The following is an 18,190-nucleotide window of genomic DNA, read 5'->3' as shown; positions in this document are numbered from 1 at the left end:
TCCAAGGGAATACAGAAAAGGCATCTTTTAAGTCTAACACTGTGAACCATTCTTGTTTCTCTGTTAGGGCTGTTTTCAAAGTATTAGGATTTGCTACTACCAAATGAATATCTTGTACTATTTGATTTATTGTTCTAAGGTCTTGAACCAGCCTGTAATCTTTTCCATTAGCCTTTTTAACAGGCAAAATTGGGGTATTATATTTGGATTCACATTCTATTAACAATTTGTACTTCAAAAAATTTTTATATTATCAGTACTAACCCTTTCCGACTTTCCAGTTTTAGGGGGTATTGTTTAATTCTTACCGGACTCGATCCTGGCTTTAAATCAATTCTCACAGGCTCTGCTCTTTTGGATTTACCAGGAACTTCCCCAGCCCAGACGACTGGAATTACAGCATTATTTACTTTGACTGGTATGATCCTCTGCTTTGGTGACCGTCCTGCAACAACAAAGCCACTGCTTCGATATGTTTAGTTTCTGGAATTAAAATTTTAATCTCTCCATTTTTAATTTCTGCCTCTAAATTCTCAAATAAATTTCTCCTTAGCAGGAGTTTAAGAGAATTTGTCACATACAAAAACTGATGAGTGACCCATTGCTTTCCTAATTTCATTGTTAAAGATTTAAAAAAAGGGTCTAGTTTCTCATTCACTTGTTGCACCAACACCACCAATTTCTTCAAAACTTAATTCTCCCTCTAAGGTATTTAAAGCTGAAAAGGTGACAATTCAAATTCAATTTTCTGTTCTATCAGTTTAGTTGTAACCAGAGGTTCTACTGGGAGACTCCCCTCCGGTCCTCATCAGATACTTTCACTTGAAAGAAAAAATCTACATATGGCACTTTATTCCATTTACTCTCTTCTACAAAATAACATTAACTGTAATATAGTATTATAGCTTAAAGTTCCATTTGTTGGCCATTTTTCCTGATCTTCCAAAACATACAAGGGCCACCAATGATTACAATATTCAATCATTTGATTTTTATATAAGTTATCATGCAATTTACTCCAATGTGCCAACAAACATCCCAACAGAGATGTTTTTGGTATCTTTCCATCAGTGGATAAATTTCCCATACTCTTATTCTTAAATAATTTGGCCAATGCCATTATCTTTATATATCAGATACCAAATAGCTATTAAATATATATATATCAAATATCAAGTATCAAATGTCAATAATCAAATATCAAATGTCAAATACCAAACCAAGTATCAAATGCCAAGTATTAAGTACAAAGTTTCAAATACCAAATGCATGTATCAAATACCAGATATCAAACAAATGCAAATAACAATTGTTGCCAGGTAATGGAGTCCACCTACTTGTCCAGGGCACGGACAAAGCCGACTTCCCTAGGCAAGAGCCATAACCAATATCCCCTGGCAAGATTATTAATCAGCAAAATATACTCGCACTTAAAACTTCCAAACTCCACACTCGCTTCGTGCTCAATTACACTTACAACACTCACACTCACACCTTTCCACAATTGTTAGTTTAAACAAAGGTATATAACACACTGTAACACAACTCTTAATTCTGATTTGTGATACTTCCAAATACACTAAATATCTCACAAAGGTACACATATACTCTTAAAAGATTCCTTGAAATTGGGACTCAAACCCAAAGTTTCCAAAATGCTTTTTGAAGCTGGGACTCCAACCCAGAATTTTCAAAAGCTGTGGGACTCTAACCCACTCCCAAATTGTCCAACCCAACAATAGCTTTCACTTATGTCTTACGGGCAGACGCCTAGGCTTCCACTTCCTTCAGGATCCTTCAGTCCAACCCTGCGCAGCTTTCGCCGTGTCTGACAGGCAGACTACACGGTGGGACTCTAACCCACCCAGATAGCTATCCTTAATATTTCAAAGAAAAGAAGTGTCTTACCAAAATCCAGGGGACGTCGCAGAGAGCCTTATGGATTGGGGATTGATGGGTATCCCCGAGAAATCCTCGGTGCTGGCAGGAACCGATCAAGTCCCCGACTCCTCCGGTCTCTCTCAGTGAGGTCCCATCTGGGTCGCCAGAAACTGTTACCGAAAAACTCGGAATAAAGAACTTATCAACACCAATTTAGTGTAGATAAGCAGACACTTCTTTATTAACGGCTGGGTGTGCGGGCGAGTCCTCTCACGAACCACGCACACCTGAACACCAAAATCATACACCTTATATTAAACTTATTCATACATATTCATTAGATTTCCGAGAAATGTTATGCATATTCATTAGATTTCTGGGAAGTTATTAGCATATGTAAATGTCCTTTATGCAGGCGCAGTGAAGGTCTCTGGTGGTCTTCAGAAGCCCTCTGGTGGTCTTCCATAGTCTTCCTCACTTTGTCCGATAGTTGACCTTTCATGTGATTCTGCGCAGTACAATTTTTCCCATCATGTATTAGATTTACATAAAATACATTCAATGTTAATTCTTGAATTTAATATTTCTAGTGATTGGCCCTCAGTCACACCACCTTATCAATATTCTTATACTAAAACAATCATTGGTTAATCTCACTTAACTCTACTGATTGGAATTCTCGTTAATTAGATCAAAGTAAATCTTTACCAAAGCTTCCGTGGTTAACTGATTTCAGACAATACTCAAATTCTTACAGTTACACATAATACATTTTCTTAAGTTCCTAAGTTCCTATTAATTTGAAATTCTGACATCTGTTATCTAAGTTCTAAATGTTCCTACTAGATGATTTTAACCAATTCCTCCGGCCTTGGTACAGGGCCATACAGGGGATTTCACAGCAGCTGTTAGTTGTTGGTTAAATATATAAAATGCAATATATAATTTTGCTAAATAGTTCTTATAGTTCCATATTCCTATTAAAATTAAATATGATTAAATTCTAACTAATAACAAATCAGTAACATTGTCAACCGAGGCTTGTATCTGCCACACTTGTACACTAGCTGTTGCTGCAAAGCAGCCAGCTATTCTTGCAGTAAAACCTTTTGCTGGACCTGCCACATGCATTTTCCTTGGAAATACACATTTTTGTCTAATTGCCTAGGAAGAGAGAAAAAATGAGACAACTGCAAGTTTGATTTTGAGTGTAATAAAACTAGTTTATTTACACAGTAACATGAATGCCACAGAGTACACAGCAAAGTACCACAGCAAACCAGAGTGTAACTGCCCCTGATCACAAAGGAAGGCTTGAAGTTTATATACTTATTTATATAAAAATGTGTAAATATCAATATGAAGCACCAGATAAAGCAATGCAACCAGGAATTCCAAATACAAATTACCTACAAGAATGGAGTTGAAAAAAAAAAAAAAAAATCCCTTATTCAAGGCATTTAAAGAAATCCCATTTATAAAAGTCCATCGATTTTGGAATCCCTAATTTAAAAATAAATTTCCCCCTTTTATTAAAAACAAGAACATATTCTTAAATGCTCAGCATAATTAAGTTTTAAAAGAAAAAAACCCAAGGATTTCAACTGCAAAACCTTCTAATACCAACAAGCCAAAGGACAAAGAAACAGTTTTGAGTAATTTTTGGAGATGTTATTTATGAAGTGACTATATTAAAATTTACACACTCTTAAATATATATTATATATACAATATATAATATATATATTTTCAAGCAAAAAGGGGCAAAGAATACTTTTGGGATACAAAAATTCATATACATACATATATAATAAAACATGCCCACATGCACTCATATATATATGTATGTATATATAGATATATGAACAAATATTTCCTCCATATAAAAAAAGTTCCAACCTCTTATTAATCCCTGAAATCTTGCCCTTGGATTTATGGAAAAAAAAAAAGTCTTTATAGTCTGAAGTACAAACCAAATTCCCAAATTCTGTAGAGTGGTAAAATGCTTATGTACAGGTAGGTTGAGTACTTCATTTCTCACTGGCAACTTTGCTTGATCTGAAAGCATTCTGTGGTTTCCAACTAAATGCTGAGTGGAGCACCAATGCAAGGAGACTTACAGGAAATTATTTAAATTACATTCTACACCTATTCAAAATCATGTTCTTCTAATACTGCATCCAGGTGAATAATAAAATCCATACAAATGTCTACTTAGGAATTCTCTGCAACACAGCAGTGGGAAGGACTTGCTCCTCCTTTTGGAGTTGAAGGTGCCCTAAAGAAATTTCTCCCCAGGATTTCTTCTGAAAAGTATTTTTTGTTTATTCTTCCCTTGAAGTGTTTGGAATCCAGATGATTATTTACAGAATATTTCCACAGGTGTATTTTTATAGAGGTATTTAAAATTCTATTCTGCACTTCTTTGATGTTATCTTACTGCATAACTAAATCATCATCACATCTCTCTCTACACGGACTGAAGGGCTGTGATTGTGCTTTAGGTTTTACAGGAGTTTTAGCAGAACCAACACTATATTTGCAAAATCAGAGTAAGATAGGTGGCCTAGTCATGCAGGGAATAATGGTCATGTACTTTTTCTACAGAGAAACAGCTTAATTCCTATTTGGGGAAAGGGGGAAAGGAAAGTGCATTAAAAGGTCTGATTCAGTTTCCATTGTATCCCTCAGAAAAGTTACAATTGATTTAAACAAACAGGACTAATTTTTATTTACATATGAATTTAATTGCTATTACAAACAAAAAAAAATTAATTAAGGTAGGGCATCTCAGCACAAGAATTAAGAAACAGATACGTTTTATTTCAGCAGCAAATACTACTTTTACATGCTAAAGTTAAGGACCTACAGTGTGAAGCTGCTGAATAAATTCTCCAAGTAGCTGAACCCTAACACACATGTGATTTATTTAAAGCATATATTTTTCTCTCTAATATGTGGGAATTCCCATGTGTTAAAATGTCAAGATAATCCATTCATACCCTGTGGGTGCTGCCAGGATGTGTGGACCATAAAAGAGTTAAGGTGGAACACTTCTGTAAATGCCAAATGCATTCTTGTCTGTGGGCCAGCAGCATGATACCCTAGCTTGAGTTATTGATTTCATTGTATCTGAATATTGATGTGAGACCAGACTTCTACATTTGGACATTCCAGAGGCTCCAGAATAAAATTCTGGATTCCCTCATTCCTGAAAATTTGTAGGCAAGTTTTTACTAGCAGATGCTCTTATATTCACCTGGTTACGCATATTGACTGGATCAGATCTGAGATTTGAAAGATAATTATTGAATAAGTAATTCCCATTTAAGAAATACAACCCAAAACCATTTTCCATAATATCTCAGGACTAATTTTTTTAGAACTCCTGTTTTAACAGAGGTCTGCATTTCACACCAGAGTATGGTGTGCAGCACATCCACTACCTACAGAAGGAGCAGCACATTTTACCTTCACTGCTTCTTTCAGACTAATCAAATTCCTCATCTCCTAGAAGTTGTGTCTGCAGTAGATTGTCAAAGCAATAGGCTTCTGATGCTGTGGTCAGTCTAGACCAATTGACTTGTTATCCACTATTATTCTCCCTGTGCAGATTGCAAATCTGAAAGCTCACAATTTTGTTACTTCAGGTTTGTGCTGTACTACAAGCAACTTAAAGGAACTTGTTCACATAAACTCCAAACCCAAATCTCATTGAATAGATAACTCAGTATCATATAAAGTATAGCATTTAATTTTGTAAAGTCTTTTGCATCTTAGTGTGGGCAGTATTATTTCTAGGGCTATTAGAATAAGATTTCAAACAACTGACCAGCTACATTTTAGTTTCTTGACAAGGCACTAAACATAGTGAATCCAATCACTGTGCTCTCTCTGTAACATTAGAGAGGTTTTTAATGGCTCTAATAGGATCAGAAACCACTCATCATAATTCTTCAAACAACCATTTGATTTTTCCAGAAATTAGTTTCCATTGGAAAAATCTGTAGAGTTCATGTTAAAAATATTTGAATGACAGCTTTTATTAATAGAAAAATATATATTTACAGTCAATACTGTTATCTTAGATTTGCAGCTCTTCCTATTTCTTGAGCTCAACTGAAAGTGCGACATTGCTAAAAAATAATTCAAGATCTGTGCACATATTCAAGTAAGTTATAACATGCACAGCCAGGGGTTTTGTTCCTGTCATACACAGGATCCCAGTTACAAACAGAGCGGGTTTTTTTCCTTTTGCTTAGCAATTATGCTGTAGCATTCTTAGGATTTGTTTACAATCAGTTTAATGTATACATTCTTGTACATTTATGTGGCACAATCTGTTGCCGGGATGGAGAACCACCAGAAACGCAGTTACAATCATCAGTTATGGGCATATCTGCAAAGTCAGCCTCAGGCTCCCCAAGGAATAGCTCAGGCCAGATTGTGTTCGACTACTTTGACCATTCTTTCTTTTTTAAAGAAAAAAACCACACAACATTACAAATTGCTAAAGTTTACCCAGTGCTGCACAAGAAAGAGATTGGTAGTGAACATCTATCCATGCTTAATTATACTGCAGAGCTAAAATGAGTATTGGTTCATCACAAAAGATACAAACTGAAATTAGATAGCTAGAGATACAAAGGCTTCGGACCAGCTGCATTAAGTATGTATGGTTGTAAAACATTCAAAATTCAACTTTGCATGTGCGTTTTGACATGAAAGTGACACTGAGAACGTGTCCTTAAACACGGGAACACCTACCAGCTTCAAGAAATGAGCCCACTGCAACGGCAAGTGGTCCAAGAATTGCTCATACGGCCTATAGGAGTTATGTGAGAAGTTATGTGCGCACACGCATTACAAAACAAACACAAAACCAGACCACAGTGAACAAGAAGCCCTACTTGTAGCTCAACACATTGTGACTAATAACTAGTAGATAGTATGCAAGTGACTTGTCATGCTCGGTATATTTAAGCTATGAGAGCATTGCCCTCCTGTGTCCAGATAAAGCAGGGCTGCATTGAACGTGTGTGTGATTCTTTGTAAAGGTTATTCTACGAGCTGCTCAGCAGCAATGTAGAAACTTTCTTTCCTGATGTAGTGGAAGTACCTCAACTACATACATTGCACTTGGGCTTTTAATGCACTGTCCTCTTTTTCTGCATCAACGCTGCCATCTTAACCTTTTTGCCAAAGAGAGAAAGAAAAAATATATATCACGTTAAAATACATTATCCTTATCCTTGCCTGATCCTTCACTGATACAGGTGAATCAAACAAAAGAATAATAATCAGAAGTTTCAAAAAAAATCTTTAGAAAGGTCACAAAGACAGTCTATACTACGGCACAATCGATGTAGGCTTCCACACACTATTCAGCTTAGCTCTGATAGATGCCAGAGAAGAATAATACAGACATTTCAACCCCTCCAAATGTATGGTGTGGATCCAGAGCTAGTTTTGCTGACTTTAAGCCTGCAGGACTGTTTGTTCAGTTTCCGTGCATCTGGTCCAAGCATGCATATGCTGTATAAAGTGGCTATTTGTTTCAAGGCTGAAGTGAACTGATTCCTCACAGTTTTAGCAATTAAAATGAAACATCAATCCATAAAAAGAACACATAGATATCTGTGCATTTATGTGCCAGGAAAGTAAAAGAAGGGGCTGCAGATCTAGCATCAGGTAAAGGCTGGTGTGTAAAGTGAACACTGTAATGTACAGCTTTAAAAAATACATACAAGAATTGCACATAGATCCATAGGAGAGAAGCACAGGCTCATAACTAGGGCTGTCTGATTTCCATCACCCGGGTCAGAATATTCAGTATCACATTTTCCCCTGCATCGAGATCAATTCTTCAGAGCGATTCAGGAAACAAATCAGAGCCTAGCAATACTGAGCAAAGACACTGTCTGTACAACTGCAGAGGTTCCATACGAAACGGCCGTTAGGTCAGGGAAGGAAGTCAGCAGCGGCCTCTAAAAGTGAAAAGCTCCTTCAGGCTGAGTTTTTAAAAATTCTGTCTCTTTAATCCTAATTCCTGCTCTAGTCCAAAACTCTGTCTGCAATGCTCTTTGAGCTATTCTGACAACATTCCATGTTTGAGGTGTTGTCTATAGCAACATTGGAAAACACTAGTTACAACAGACAAGAGATACACAGCCAAACACCGCTGTGGGAAAAATGGATCACAATACTGTTAGTTGTGGCTGCCAAACTTAACAGCTCCCTCAATAATTAAACAACAGTGTTTTTGCCCCCTTGTTTTTACCCTTTAGAGAACTGTTGTCTGCAGCAAAAGTGTCTCCATGTGGCCTGTTAGCTACACACAAGACAAGCTCTAAACATTTCTATCTCCTGCCAACATACCAGCAGAGCCAATTTCAGTCCCACTTTGCAATATGGCACAAGTGACAAGAGCAGACCAAAATAAAACAGAAGAGGTGGCTGTTATTTTCATCCCCAGTTCATAGCAGTGATTGTCAGAGAAGGTTATGTACGTCCTATCCATTTCAAGTCAGGCTTTAGTACCTTTTGCAATGGAAGGGGAAATTCAATTGCCCACCATGTGTTGTATTGTTCTTGTATAAACGTGGTTATAGCTACAGTACATCAGCAGTCCAGACTGGTGAATGTCATGTAGGAAATGGGATAGACAAAGCGTGCATATTCTGCTTTTTAATGCAGAGGTCTTGAGCTAAGGGTAATGGTCTGATTAAGGCAGCATTGTTGAAATCAGGGATCCGTGGTTAGAAAGGATATGGGCGGGCAGGCAGTGAGTCAGAGGCAGAGAAGGAGGGAAGAGGCCTGAACACAGATGCTTACTGCCCACTGACACTTGCCGCAGTCAGCAGAACAACCACATCTGGACAGGAAAAAAGAACGCATGAAGCGTAAGAGATAGATCAGAATCTGACTGGTTGAGACCAAAGAAAGGAGGAGTCCAGCTCACTTCGGGGGGGACTGACTAAGCTGAGAGAAAATTTTGCACGATATGTGGAATAGATGCAAATGAGTGTTTTGTGGCATGGTGGATCATTCATCTCACACTTACAGCTAATCCATCTCTGCTTACGGTCACTGCTCTTCACCAACCAATGCTACATACGGAAATGACAGAAAGTACCCAGAAGAGGAGGGCAATTTGTTTACTGCAGTGCTAGGAATAGTGGTATCAAAGTTTGCTCTCCTTTTCAGCCAGATATTAATCAAGTTACATACTGTCTGATCCAAATGCAGTCACGTATATATAATCAACCCCTAACAGGCCTGGCAAAAATGTAAAGTTTCTGTCATATTGGGTACAGGATGCAATTTCTCCAGTTAGAACCTATTTGCTCAGAGTTGCTGGCTTTGATATCTAGGCTATTTTTTAACACTTGTACAAAGTGTGAGCCCTACGGCAGGCTTAAGTGAGGGCTGGGGTGGAGGTGGGGGGTGCTTCATGAAAAGCAACAGGCTCTGCAAACTAGTGCTGCTGCATGATTCTCACAATGCGATGAAGTGAGTCTGTAGTGGCAAAAGCCAGATATTGACAACAAAGCCAGTCTTCCAGAATAACTCCGCAGTCCCTGTCCAAAGATTTCTCTGCAAACTTGATCATCAGCAGTGTCCTTTTTATATCCAGCCAGTTCTGAAGTACGGCATCTCTCCGTGAGGGGTTGGAAGATGTACTTAGAGCATGGAACAAGTCCTCACGTGGACCCCAAAGCAAACACTGAAGGATTCCCTTGGCTTCTGATATCAAGATCCTCTCTGAAGGGTTGGGATTCAGCAGGCAGCTGGCAAGCTGTTGAAGCCCTTGAGAGTAGAGGGAACGGCAGGGAATCTTGGGGAGATCAGCACGAGTGTACTCCTTCTCCTTCAGCTCTGGATTCTCATCAAAGGGATTAGGTAAGTGCAGCATTTCATAGATGAGGATGCCAGTCTGGAACTCATCACACTTTTTGTACTGCGTTGCAGTGATGATTTCTGGAGCCAAGCGGGACTGATCCCGTAGGACCTCAGGATCCACCATGTGACTCTTCTGCTTGGCCTGGGAGAAATTGCTCACTATTAATCTGGCTGGGCAAGCAGTGTTGGGACTGGGTTCCATGGACTCAGAGATCAGAGGGCTGCCTCCTGGTCTGGAATGAACCAGCAGCAGGTTCTCTAACCGCAGATCACAGTGTGTGATATGATAGGGTTTCAGGTGCTCCAGGCCCAAACACAGCTGTAAAAGGAGTAGACAGACCTGCCTCTCATATAAATCTGGGCTTTTTGCATGGCGGGGCGCAGATTCTCGCACAAAATCGGCCACTGTTAAGTATGGGACCTCCCGCGTGATGACCACAACACGGCTGCGTGGCTTGCTGATGGTCCCCTGGTTGCTTGAGCTGTCTTTCTGTGAAGCCTCTGTATTGGAAGGAGTGTCTCTGTTCTTTTGCTCTGGCTCTTTCTCTACTTCTTCCCGCTCTTCTTCTTCCACCTCTGGTGCATCGGCATCCTCCCATGGAAGGAGACGAACTGGCACTTCAGCAAGGAAATGGCCACAGTCCTGTTGGATGTTAAAGTTGATAGCTAGACTTTGCCGGATAGATAGGCTGTGATAATACTGCTGGGATTCCTTAGCTTTGCTCTTACAAATCTGGGGGAAGAAAATAAACAGAATAGACATAATGTAACTCTTAAATTTGTAAATTCTATATCCTTTTTTTTTTTTGTTAATATGTACTTTGTTGATGGCTATCCACAGTCTAGCCCTAAACACAAGCACTGAGGAATTTTTTACTGAACTGACCTTGGCAGACTATTTTAAGGCACACGAACAGTTTCCATTGGACAGTAGGCAACTGCAGACTGATATGTGCAGGCAGTTCTCCCTGTGCATATATTATTGTCGTGGTTTAACCCCAGCCAGCAACCAAGCACCACGCAGCCGCTCACTCACTTCCCCCCCACCCAGTGGAATGGGGGAGAAAATCGGGAAAAGAAGTAAAGCTCGTGGGTTGAGATAAGAACGGTTTAATAGAACAGAAAAGAAAAAACTAATAATGATAATTATAACACTAATAAAATGACAACAGCAATAATAAAAGGATTGGAATATACAAACGATGCACAGTGCAATTGCTCACCACCTGCTGATCGATGCCCAGTTAGTCCCTGAGCAGCGATCCCCCCACCCCCACTCCCCCCAGTTTATATTATATACTAGATGTGATGTCACATGGTATGGAATACCCCCTTGGCCACTTTGGGTCAGGTGCCCTGGCTGTGTGCCCTCCTAGCATCTTGTGTCCCTCCAGCCTTCTTGCTGGCTGGGCATCAGAAGCTGAGAAGTCCTTGACTTGAGACTAAATATTATTTAGCAACAACTGAAAACATCAGTGTTAGCAACATTCTTCTCATACCTAGCTCAAAAACAGTGCTATACTAGCTACTACGAAGACAATTAACTCTATCCCAGCTGAAACCAGGACAATTATTCAATGGAAAATACAGTTCAGGCAGGTTGTGCTTTCAGTCAGAATAGCAGCTGATATATGGTAAATGCACAGTGAAGCTTACTTTACAGTTACTTGTTTATCCATACCATTTTATTTCATGTTCTTCTCTCAGGCTTGTGTGAAAAGCTTGAACAAGATAAAAATAATCAATAGCAATAGGAGATACAAAGAAACATACACAGAATATCTGAGGACACGATCAAACAATTGCACATGACTTGAGTTAGCATGGCATAACAAGTTACTACCTGTCAGCTGAATTAAGTGACTGGATGCATGCTCCTTGCCCACTGAAACTGGAAATGGAAAGCTATTAGCTGCAGCCATGTCAAGCTAACACTTCATGTCTGCAGTGAGGGACGTATGTGTGCGTGGCAGGGGCTGTCGGCAAGCGTACTTCCTGTGGCTCAGATGGTGAATGGAAACATGGTACCTTAACTGCTTTCAGTCATTCATCAAGATCCTAAGTATATGTTTTTATTTTGCCATATATAGCTGTATTTAATTTCTGACCAGAAGTATCTTGTTGATACGTACATTACTAATTGTTTGCCCTGCCATAACAACTGGCAGCTCCAACCCCCTTACAAGAGTCACTGGACAACCTCTATTAAGACCTCTGTTCTAAGGCATTTACCGATTAAAATTACAGCCCTACAAAGACTCAGACACATTGACCTCTGGATATTAACCGTAGTCCTACTGACTTCAGTGACTTTGTTCAAAGCGTATAAGATTAAGTGTATGTTTTAATCTTTACAAAGTTAGAGCCTAAGTATTCAGCTGGTATAATGCACCAACAGGTCTTAACTGCAAAGCTCAGAGGAAGAGAAAATAGGAAGGCATTTCTCTTCAGATGAAGTTACAGCTTCCCTTAGCTCATCTCTGAATGCCAGGGAAAGCCAGATAACTAAGGCTGGTAAAAGTCAGCACTACTTCTACACAGTCACAACAACCAAGGACCCCAAATCTCATACTAGCTCTAAATATAAGCATAAAGTGACTTTTCTCCCTGTTTCTCCTTTTACCCCTTCTCAGGAACTTATGTAGGATACACTATAAACTTACCTTTCGCTAAAAAACCAAACCAAACCAACAACCCCCCGCTGCCAAGAAAACTGAAAAAAGAAAATGATTTTTCATCTTTTATGTGTTTATGTGGTTAAGAAATGTAGTTTAATAGGAGAGTTAGTCTTTTATGCTTGTTGATCAGACAAGTGTCAGATAATCATGAAAGTAGACACAAGTAGTAACAGTATTTTGATCGTCCTCCTGTCTTTGATACTGTGCCTATTTCCATACTTCACAAGCATTTAAAGTTCCTTACGTATTATGTATACTATAGCTTAAACTGCCTGTTTATAACTGCCATGCAGAAACAAAACGAATTTGAAAAATGCATTTTCTAGTCAATTTTATTTAAGAGAGGAAAGTCATCATTTTCTGGAAATGTTGATAGGTACCCTCTTTGTACAGTGGCTCTTGCCAATTTAAATTTTCAAATGTATTTCATACTGTTAGAGGTGAAGTAAGCTATCAATGGAAAGTCCCCCATGCCTTCTCTCAAGGGTTACAAAAGTTTAAACAAATACAGTAAAAAACCAGCATTAACCTTTGAATTATATATGAAAAGAAAATGTCAGCTGAGTGTCTTGGAGACTGAAACCCCCAGATTTAGTAAATACTTAAAACTGCACAAAAGACAGAAGTAGAAAAGTGTTGCGTAGACCCTACCAATGTGTATCAAATCTGACTGGGAGAACAGCTGTTAAGGACAATGAAAATAGTTTTGTCTTCTATGCTCTTCAAGTCCATGGCCTTTTTCTTGTACAACCAGCCATGGGGATAATCAATTCCAACTTCAGAAAAGGTTCTATGTGTTGTAATCCAGCCTTTATATTTTAAAAATACTTAACTGACATAATCCAAAATATAAACTCATTCTGAAAGAGTTTAATTTTAAGGTCAAACTTACTTGCTAATAAGAAAAGTGTGAATACGCACTGGCCCTTAGCTATTGTATGACGTTTCATGTTACCCACAGATGATTTCTAATACCACCTGTCAACTAAAAATGATATCCTATTAGGAATATATATTCCACAGAGTATTTGCTCTTAAAACAATTAATACTTCTCAATTTGGTGAATACAAGGTCTTTTTTAAAGTTTATGAAAAGGATTTCTCCTTGCCTATAGAAAAAGAAAAGCAAAGGAATTGAGACTTATTCCTAGTTTCTAATTTTAGTCCTGGACAGCCTCTTTTTCCTACTTCAGAAAAGGGCTCTCAAATTTACTACTGGAATTTCAGTTAAAATAATAGGAGATGGGCATTGCATCTCTCAAAATCAGCCCTGGTTCACTCATTTTAGAAGATACTGCCAATCCTAGAATTGTGATAGTACAAAAGCACACTTTCATAGGCCTCTGTGGATGTGGTAATGCATCCTTCTAATTTAGAAATGGCTGGCCAAGAACATCTGCACCAAAAGGCATTCAGCTATTAGGGCAGAGTATGCTGCCTTTGCACCCATTCCCTTTTCCTCTGAGCCAGCAGAACCGGCCTGCAAGGGGAATCTGATCTGTATGTTGCCAGCTGGATCTTTCCTAAGAAATGAACAAGTCACATTATTAACTCCATTGTTACTGTGGTTCATGAAAACCTTCAGAGCAGTGTCCACTCTAAAGTCTGAATCCACAGCAGAGCCAAACTTTACCCCATGTCAGTTCTTAAATACGAGTTTTTGTTTCAAACTCCTCTCTTCACATCAACAAAACAGAAATTAAAGGCTAAATAGTATTATGATTAAAATCAATACTAAAATGACTGCATTCATGAATACAGTTTTCCCCTCCTTAGTCTACTGTTAAAGAAGATAACCAATAAAGAAAAAAAATAATCTCTATTCACACAAATGCCCAATAGTGATGGCTTTTGGACACCTTCACTTCTCTTGTTTAATACAGGGCAGTATATGGGTACACGAACATGCATCCAGTATCTACAAAGACAAGAGAACTGAGATCTGATTAGAGATGTATTTTCTGCTTCTGGCTTTTTGTTTACAAACAACATGAAGTGAGAAGTGGAAGAGGCAGCTGGGTTATTTAGAGCTGATTAAATTGTTGACTATACAAACACTAAAATTTGTACACTAGCTACTTTGTAATTGACAAGGGCAGTGAAAAGCTAGGCTGTCTAGAAGCAGCACCCAAAACCTGGAGTACGAGAACAAATCGGATGCCTGTCTGAATTCATAAAACAGTTTCTAAAAGACAGACCTGCAGTAATCTGATGTTCCTGTAAGCGTCTGGCTACTCTTCAGAGTTTTGCTGTGAAATACAGCTGCATGAGTCCAGATAAGTCCTAGGGTTTTAGACTGCAGAGTTCAGGTTCTCATTTACCAATATCTTATTAGAATAGGGAAAATGTACTGAAAGCAATGGAGACAAACTAAGTTTTCTTACTGATCTGTTCAAAAACAGCTTATAGAATGTAAATTTTGTATACTGACAAACTTCTTGTTCTATTTTATAATTTTCTGAGTTGCAGCTTCTACTCAGAACTCTATTTTATATTAACCATTTTGCAATAGAGTAGTGAATGCTAGTGTTTAATACCATTAATGGGTAAGAGTGCTCACCCTAGCATTTTGTATTGGAATAACTCCACTATCACCTAAAACTATCATCTGAATGACCAAGATATAAAATTTTCAAAATGGTTATAGTAAGTTATGCAACCAAAGTCTACATTTACATTTGAAAAGATTTAGGGAACAAATTGTGAAATTTGATGGCCTCATTAGCACGTGCTTTAGACTGCTTGTGATGACTTGCTAAGGGAGTAGATACAAAGCTTCTTTTCTGTTTGTGCTGTCAAAACTGTGTAAATAATATGGCCCAGTTTTCTCTGCATGATTTTTAAAGCTTCTGTCTGTTCCAGTCATCTACTCTAAAAAACACGGAAATCATGTTGCCTTTTACATATATAGTATGTTGAATTCCTATTATGGAGCACAGGAAGAGAAAAAGGTGGAAATACTTTTGACTAAAACATGGACAGAAAGTAGGATCAATCAGTCATTTACCATTTGCTTTAATGAAATACAGTCAGCTGAGCTATGAAGATATGGTATGTGATAATAGCTGAAAGAAAGCTGTTGATAAGGGCTTGGCAAGCCTTATTACTAAAGCTGATGAAGAGCTGGTTGTTCAACAGATGAAGCAATGTTGGTAAAAAGCCCTTCCATATGATGCAAGAAAGCAATGAGAAAAAAGGAGATATGAATAGGAAGGAACAGAAAGTTTCCATCTTCCATTTCACTGGAATGCACTGTCATCATGTATCTTTTCTTTAGTGCATCCATATGAACTAAACTTTGGTCACGTTTATAGGGACAGGAGAGGTTTCTTTATATCCTGCCATTTCAATTCCTGCGCCCCCACCCCCCATCCCTAAGAAGCAAGATTTTAATGTTTCAGAGCTTCTAAAAACTGTTGTGCATAAGCTTTTATTTTTCCTTTATGAGTCCAGTAGCCTACTGTGCCATCAGCTGACTTCCACTTTACCAGCAGGGAATCTCATTTCCACTCTGTCCTATGCATTTTACAGGGCATCAGTGAACTTAAAAGTACGATGAATATTGTCGGAAATGAATTCACAAGTGCTGAAAATGAGAAACACAGAAGATCACAAAGACTGCACCATCTGTGCTGCTTTGTTGTATTGCACAGAGGGACAACTGCAAATGAAATTCTGCTTAGAATGAAAGCTTGCTAATCCCAAATTGATAGCTTGTTCTTGGCACAACCTTGTTTCCCAAGGAGGCCAGTTTGATCTCTGATTGACCTCATTTTCTTGATCTGGCCTTGTGTCCTGGTTTAAAAGATACCTTGGAATACAGCTTTGACTTTTTAACGATGTGTCAAAGCACAGAATTCTATGCTGCTGTGACTGAACTTGTAATGGGCTAAAAGTTTAATGTGCATCGCTTTATTTTGATCTGACCCATGAAGTTCTGGGATAGCCTTTAATAACACTTCTGCCAAGAAGCTCCACTAGGAAACTGAATTACCAAAAAAACACCTTAGCACACTGTGACAAACTAAACATAACTAGAAAACAATTGTCAGCTGCAACTAGGAAACTGTCAGCCACATTCAGCCCAATACTATTTACTTCTGCATTGCTCTATTTTATACTTGGGACAGGAACCTTAAGAAATCCTAAGGTTTTACTGCTAGAAGAACTTCTGCTGCCCTGTAGCAATCAAAGCAATAAATTTTAACTGCTCCTTTTGAGCTGTTTGCACCTTTGCAATTCCTGTTATCCTGCCTGAACAGCATTGCAACATGTGCCTGTGGCCAGAACGCACACACTGCAGACCATAACCCTGCTGGTTTTTTATGTCTGTATTGTTCCATGTGGACTCTGAATCATGATTTCTATGTGTCTGTCTGTGATATCATACAGTAATTTCCTTGAGCGTTTAATACTGAAAGTGGAAAGAGTTTACGTCACTGGCACAGTGATTATCTTGTCTAACTATTATTCATTCTATTTTTTTTTTTTTTTTAAATAAAAAAGATCCCTGTCATATCACTGCCTTACTTAGTCTGTGTAGGGATACTAAGAATTGGACTCATCCAATCCACTTTGTACAAAAAGCTGGTGCTCTCCGCTGCTTTTACTTTAGTGTAACCTTTCCACTACATATTTGGAACTACTGATAAGACTGTGGTTTCAGAGGAATGTTTATGCATATTGTCCCAGATCCACCAACTACTTAGAAGGTGGTACTGCACTTAGTGAAGGAAAAATACCTTAGGGACTGGAATTTTATGGAAGCCTTTCTTGTAAGGGAACTTCTGTTTTTTTCCATCTGGAAAAGTAGTTTTCTGATCATGACTTATTTACTGGTTTTATTTATAATGTTTCAGTCAAAGTAATTTCCATATGGCTTCCTGCAACTTTTTTGCACAGGATGTTTACTAGCAGATTAGGTGAGAGTGAAGCAAAAAGCGTCATACAATGCTTTGAAACAACACACCCCTATGAACAATGTTTCCTCTAATATCCACACCAACAGAGCAAGTTGTGTTCGTTCTCCACCAAATTTATCAGAGCATCTTTTGGTGGCGATACCACTAGAATGTAAAGGTGCGCTGGTACATTCATCTGCACAAAAGGTTCATTCTTCTAAATTTAATTCAGCAGTAGTCAAATGGATAAAGCTTGATTTTTAGCAGTGCTTTTGTCATTCTACCTTTGGAGATAACAATATTAAAATGTAATTTTTTTTTTACTTATGCATTAAGACTCAACACCGTTTGGGGGGAATCTCTTTTTTTCTACAAAGAGAATAATAATTTAAAAATCCCATTATCACATTTTTTTCTCAAACCTAATATTAAAATCATAGAACTTAAGAAGTGTCTGAATTGTTCGCCAGTATTGCTTGGGTAGTTCTACAAAATTCAGAAGAGCTACATAAATTTACACTGTCCAAAGATGTGGCTCCATATACACTTTCAAAATGTATTTCTAAGACTTGATTAAAAATAACAGGAAGACTGTATTTTTGGTTCTCTAGGCACACCAGAAACTTTAATCTCACTATTTTTTGCCATCCTGTTTTGGGGACAAGGCATTTAAAATGGCGGGAATACATAGCTTATTTGTTGTAGGTATATGATTAAGTAATTTGGCTCAGACAAAAAATACCCATGATAGTAAAACTCGTATATTCGTTAAAGTGAAATTCCCCAAATCTCTGTGTAATGTAATAGCAATCTGTTGTTATGAGATTT

At 38.2% G+C, this 18,190-nt stretch overlaps 1 protein-coding gene across 7 annotated transcripts in view; it reads right to left on the bottom strand.

Moving 5' to 3' along the window:
• Positions 1-3,078: 3,078 nt before the first annotated feature.
• The window catches only part of PEAK1 (pseudopodium enriched atypical kinase 1), a 125,248-nt gene continuing 110,136 nt past the window's right edge, over positions 3,079-18,190 (bottom strand). For all 7 annotated transcript variants that reach the window (XM_069797885.1, XM_069797881.1, XM_069797883.1 and 4 more), the window contains one exon: positions 3,079-10,516. In XM_069797885.1, coding sequence (XP_069653986.1) covers positions 9,359-10,516 — 1,158 coding nt within the window. In that variant the 3' untranslated portion in view covers positions 3,079-9,358. The remainder of the gene's footprint in view (positions 10,517-18,190) is intronic.

The sequence above is a fragment of the Haliaeetus albicilla genome, chromosome 12 (assembly GCF_947461875.1).
Source record: "Haliaeetus albicilla chromosome 12, bHalAlb1.1, whole genome shotgun sequence".
Classification (NCBI taxonomy): domain Eukaryota; kingdom Metazoa; phylum Chordata; class Aves; order Accipitriformes; family Accipitridae; genus Haliaeetus; species Haliaeetus albicilla.
This window is presented reverse-complemented; position numbering and strand designations above follow the sequence as displayed.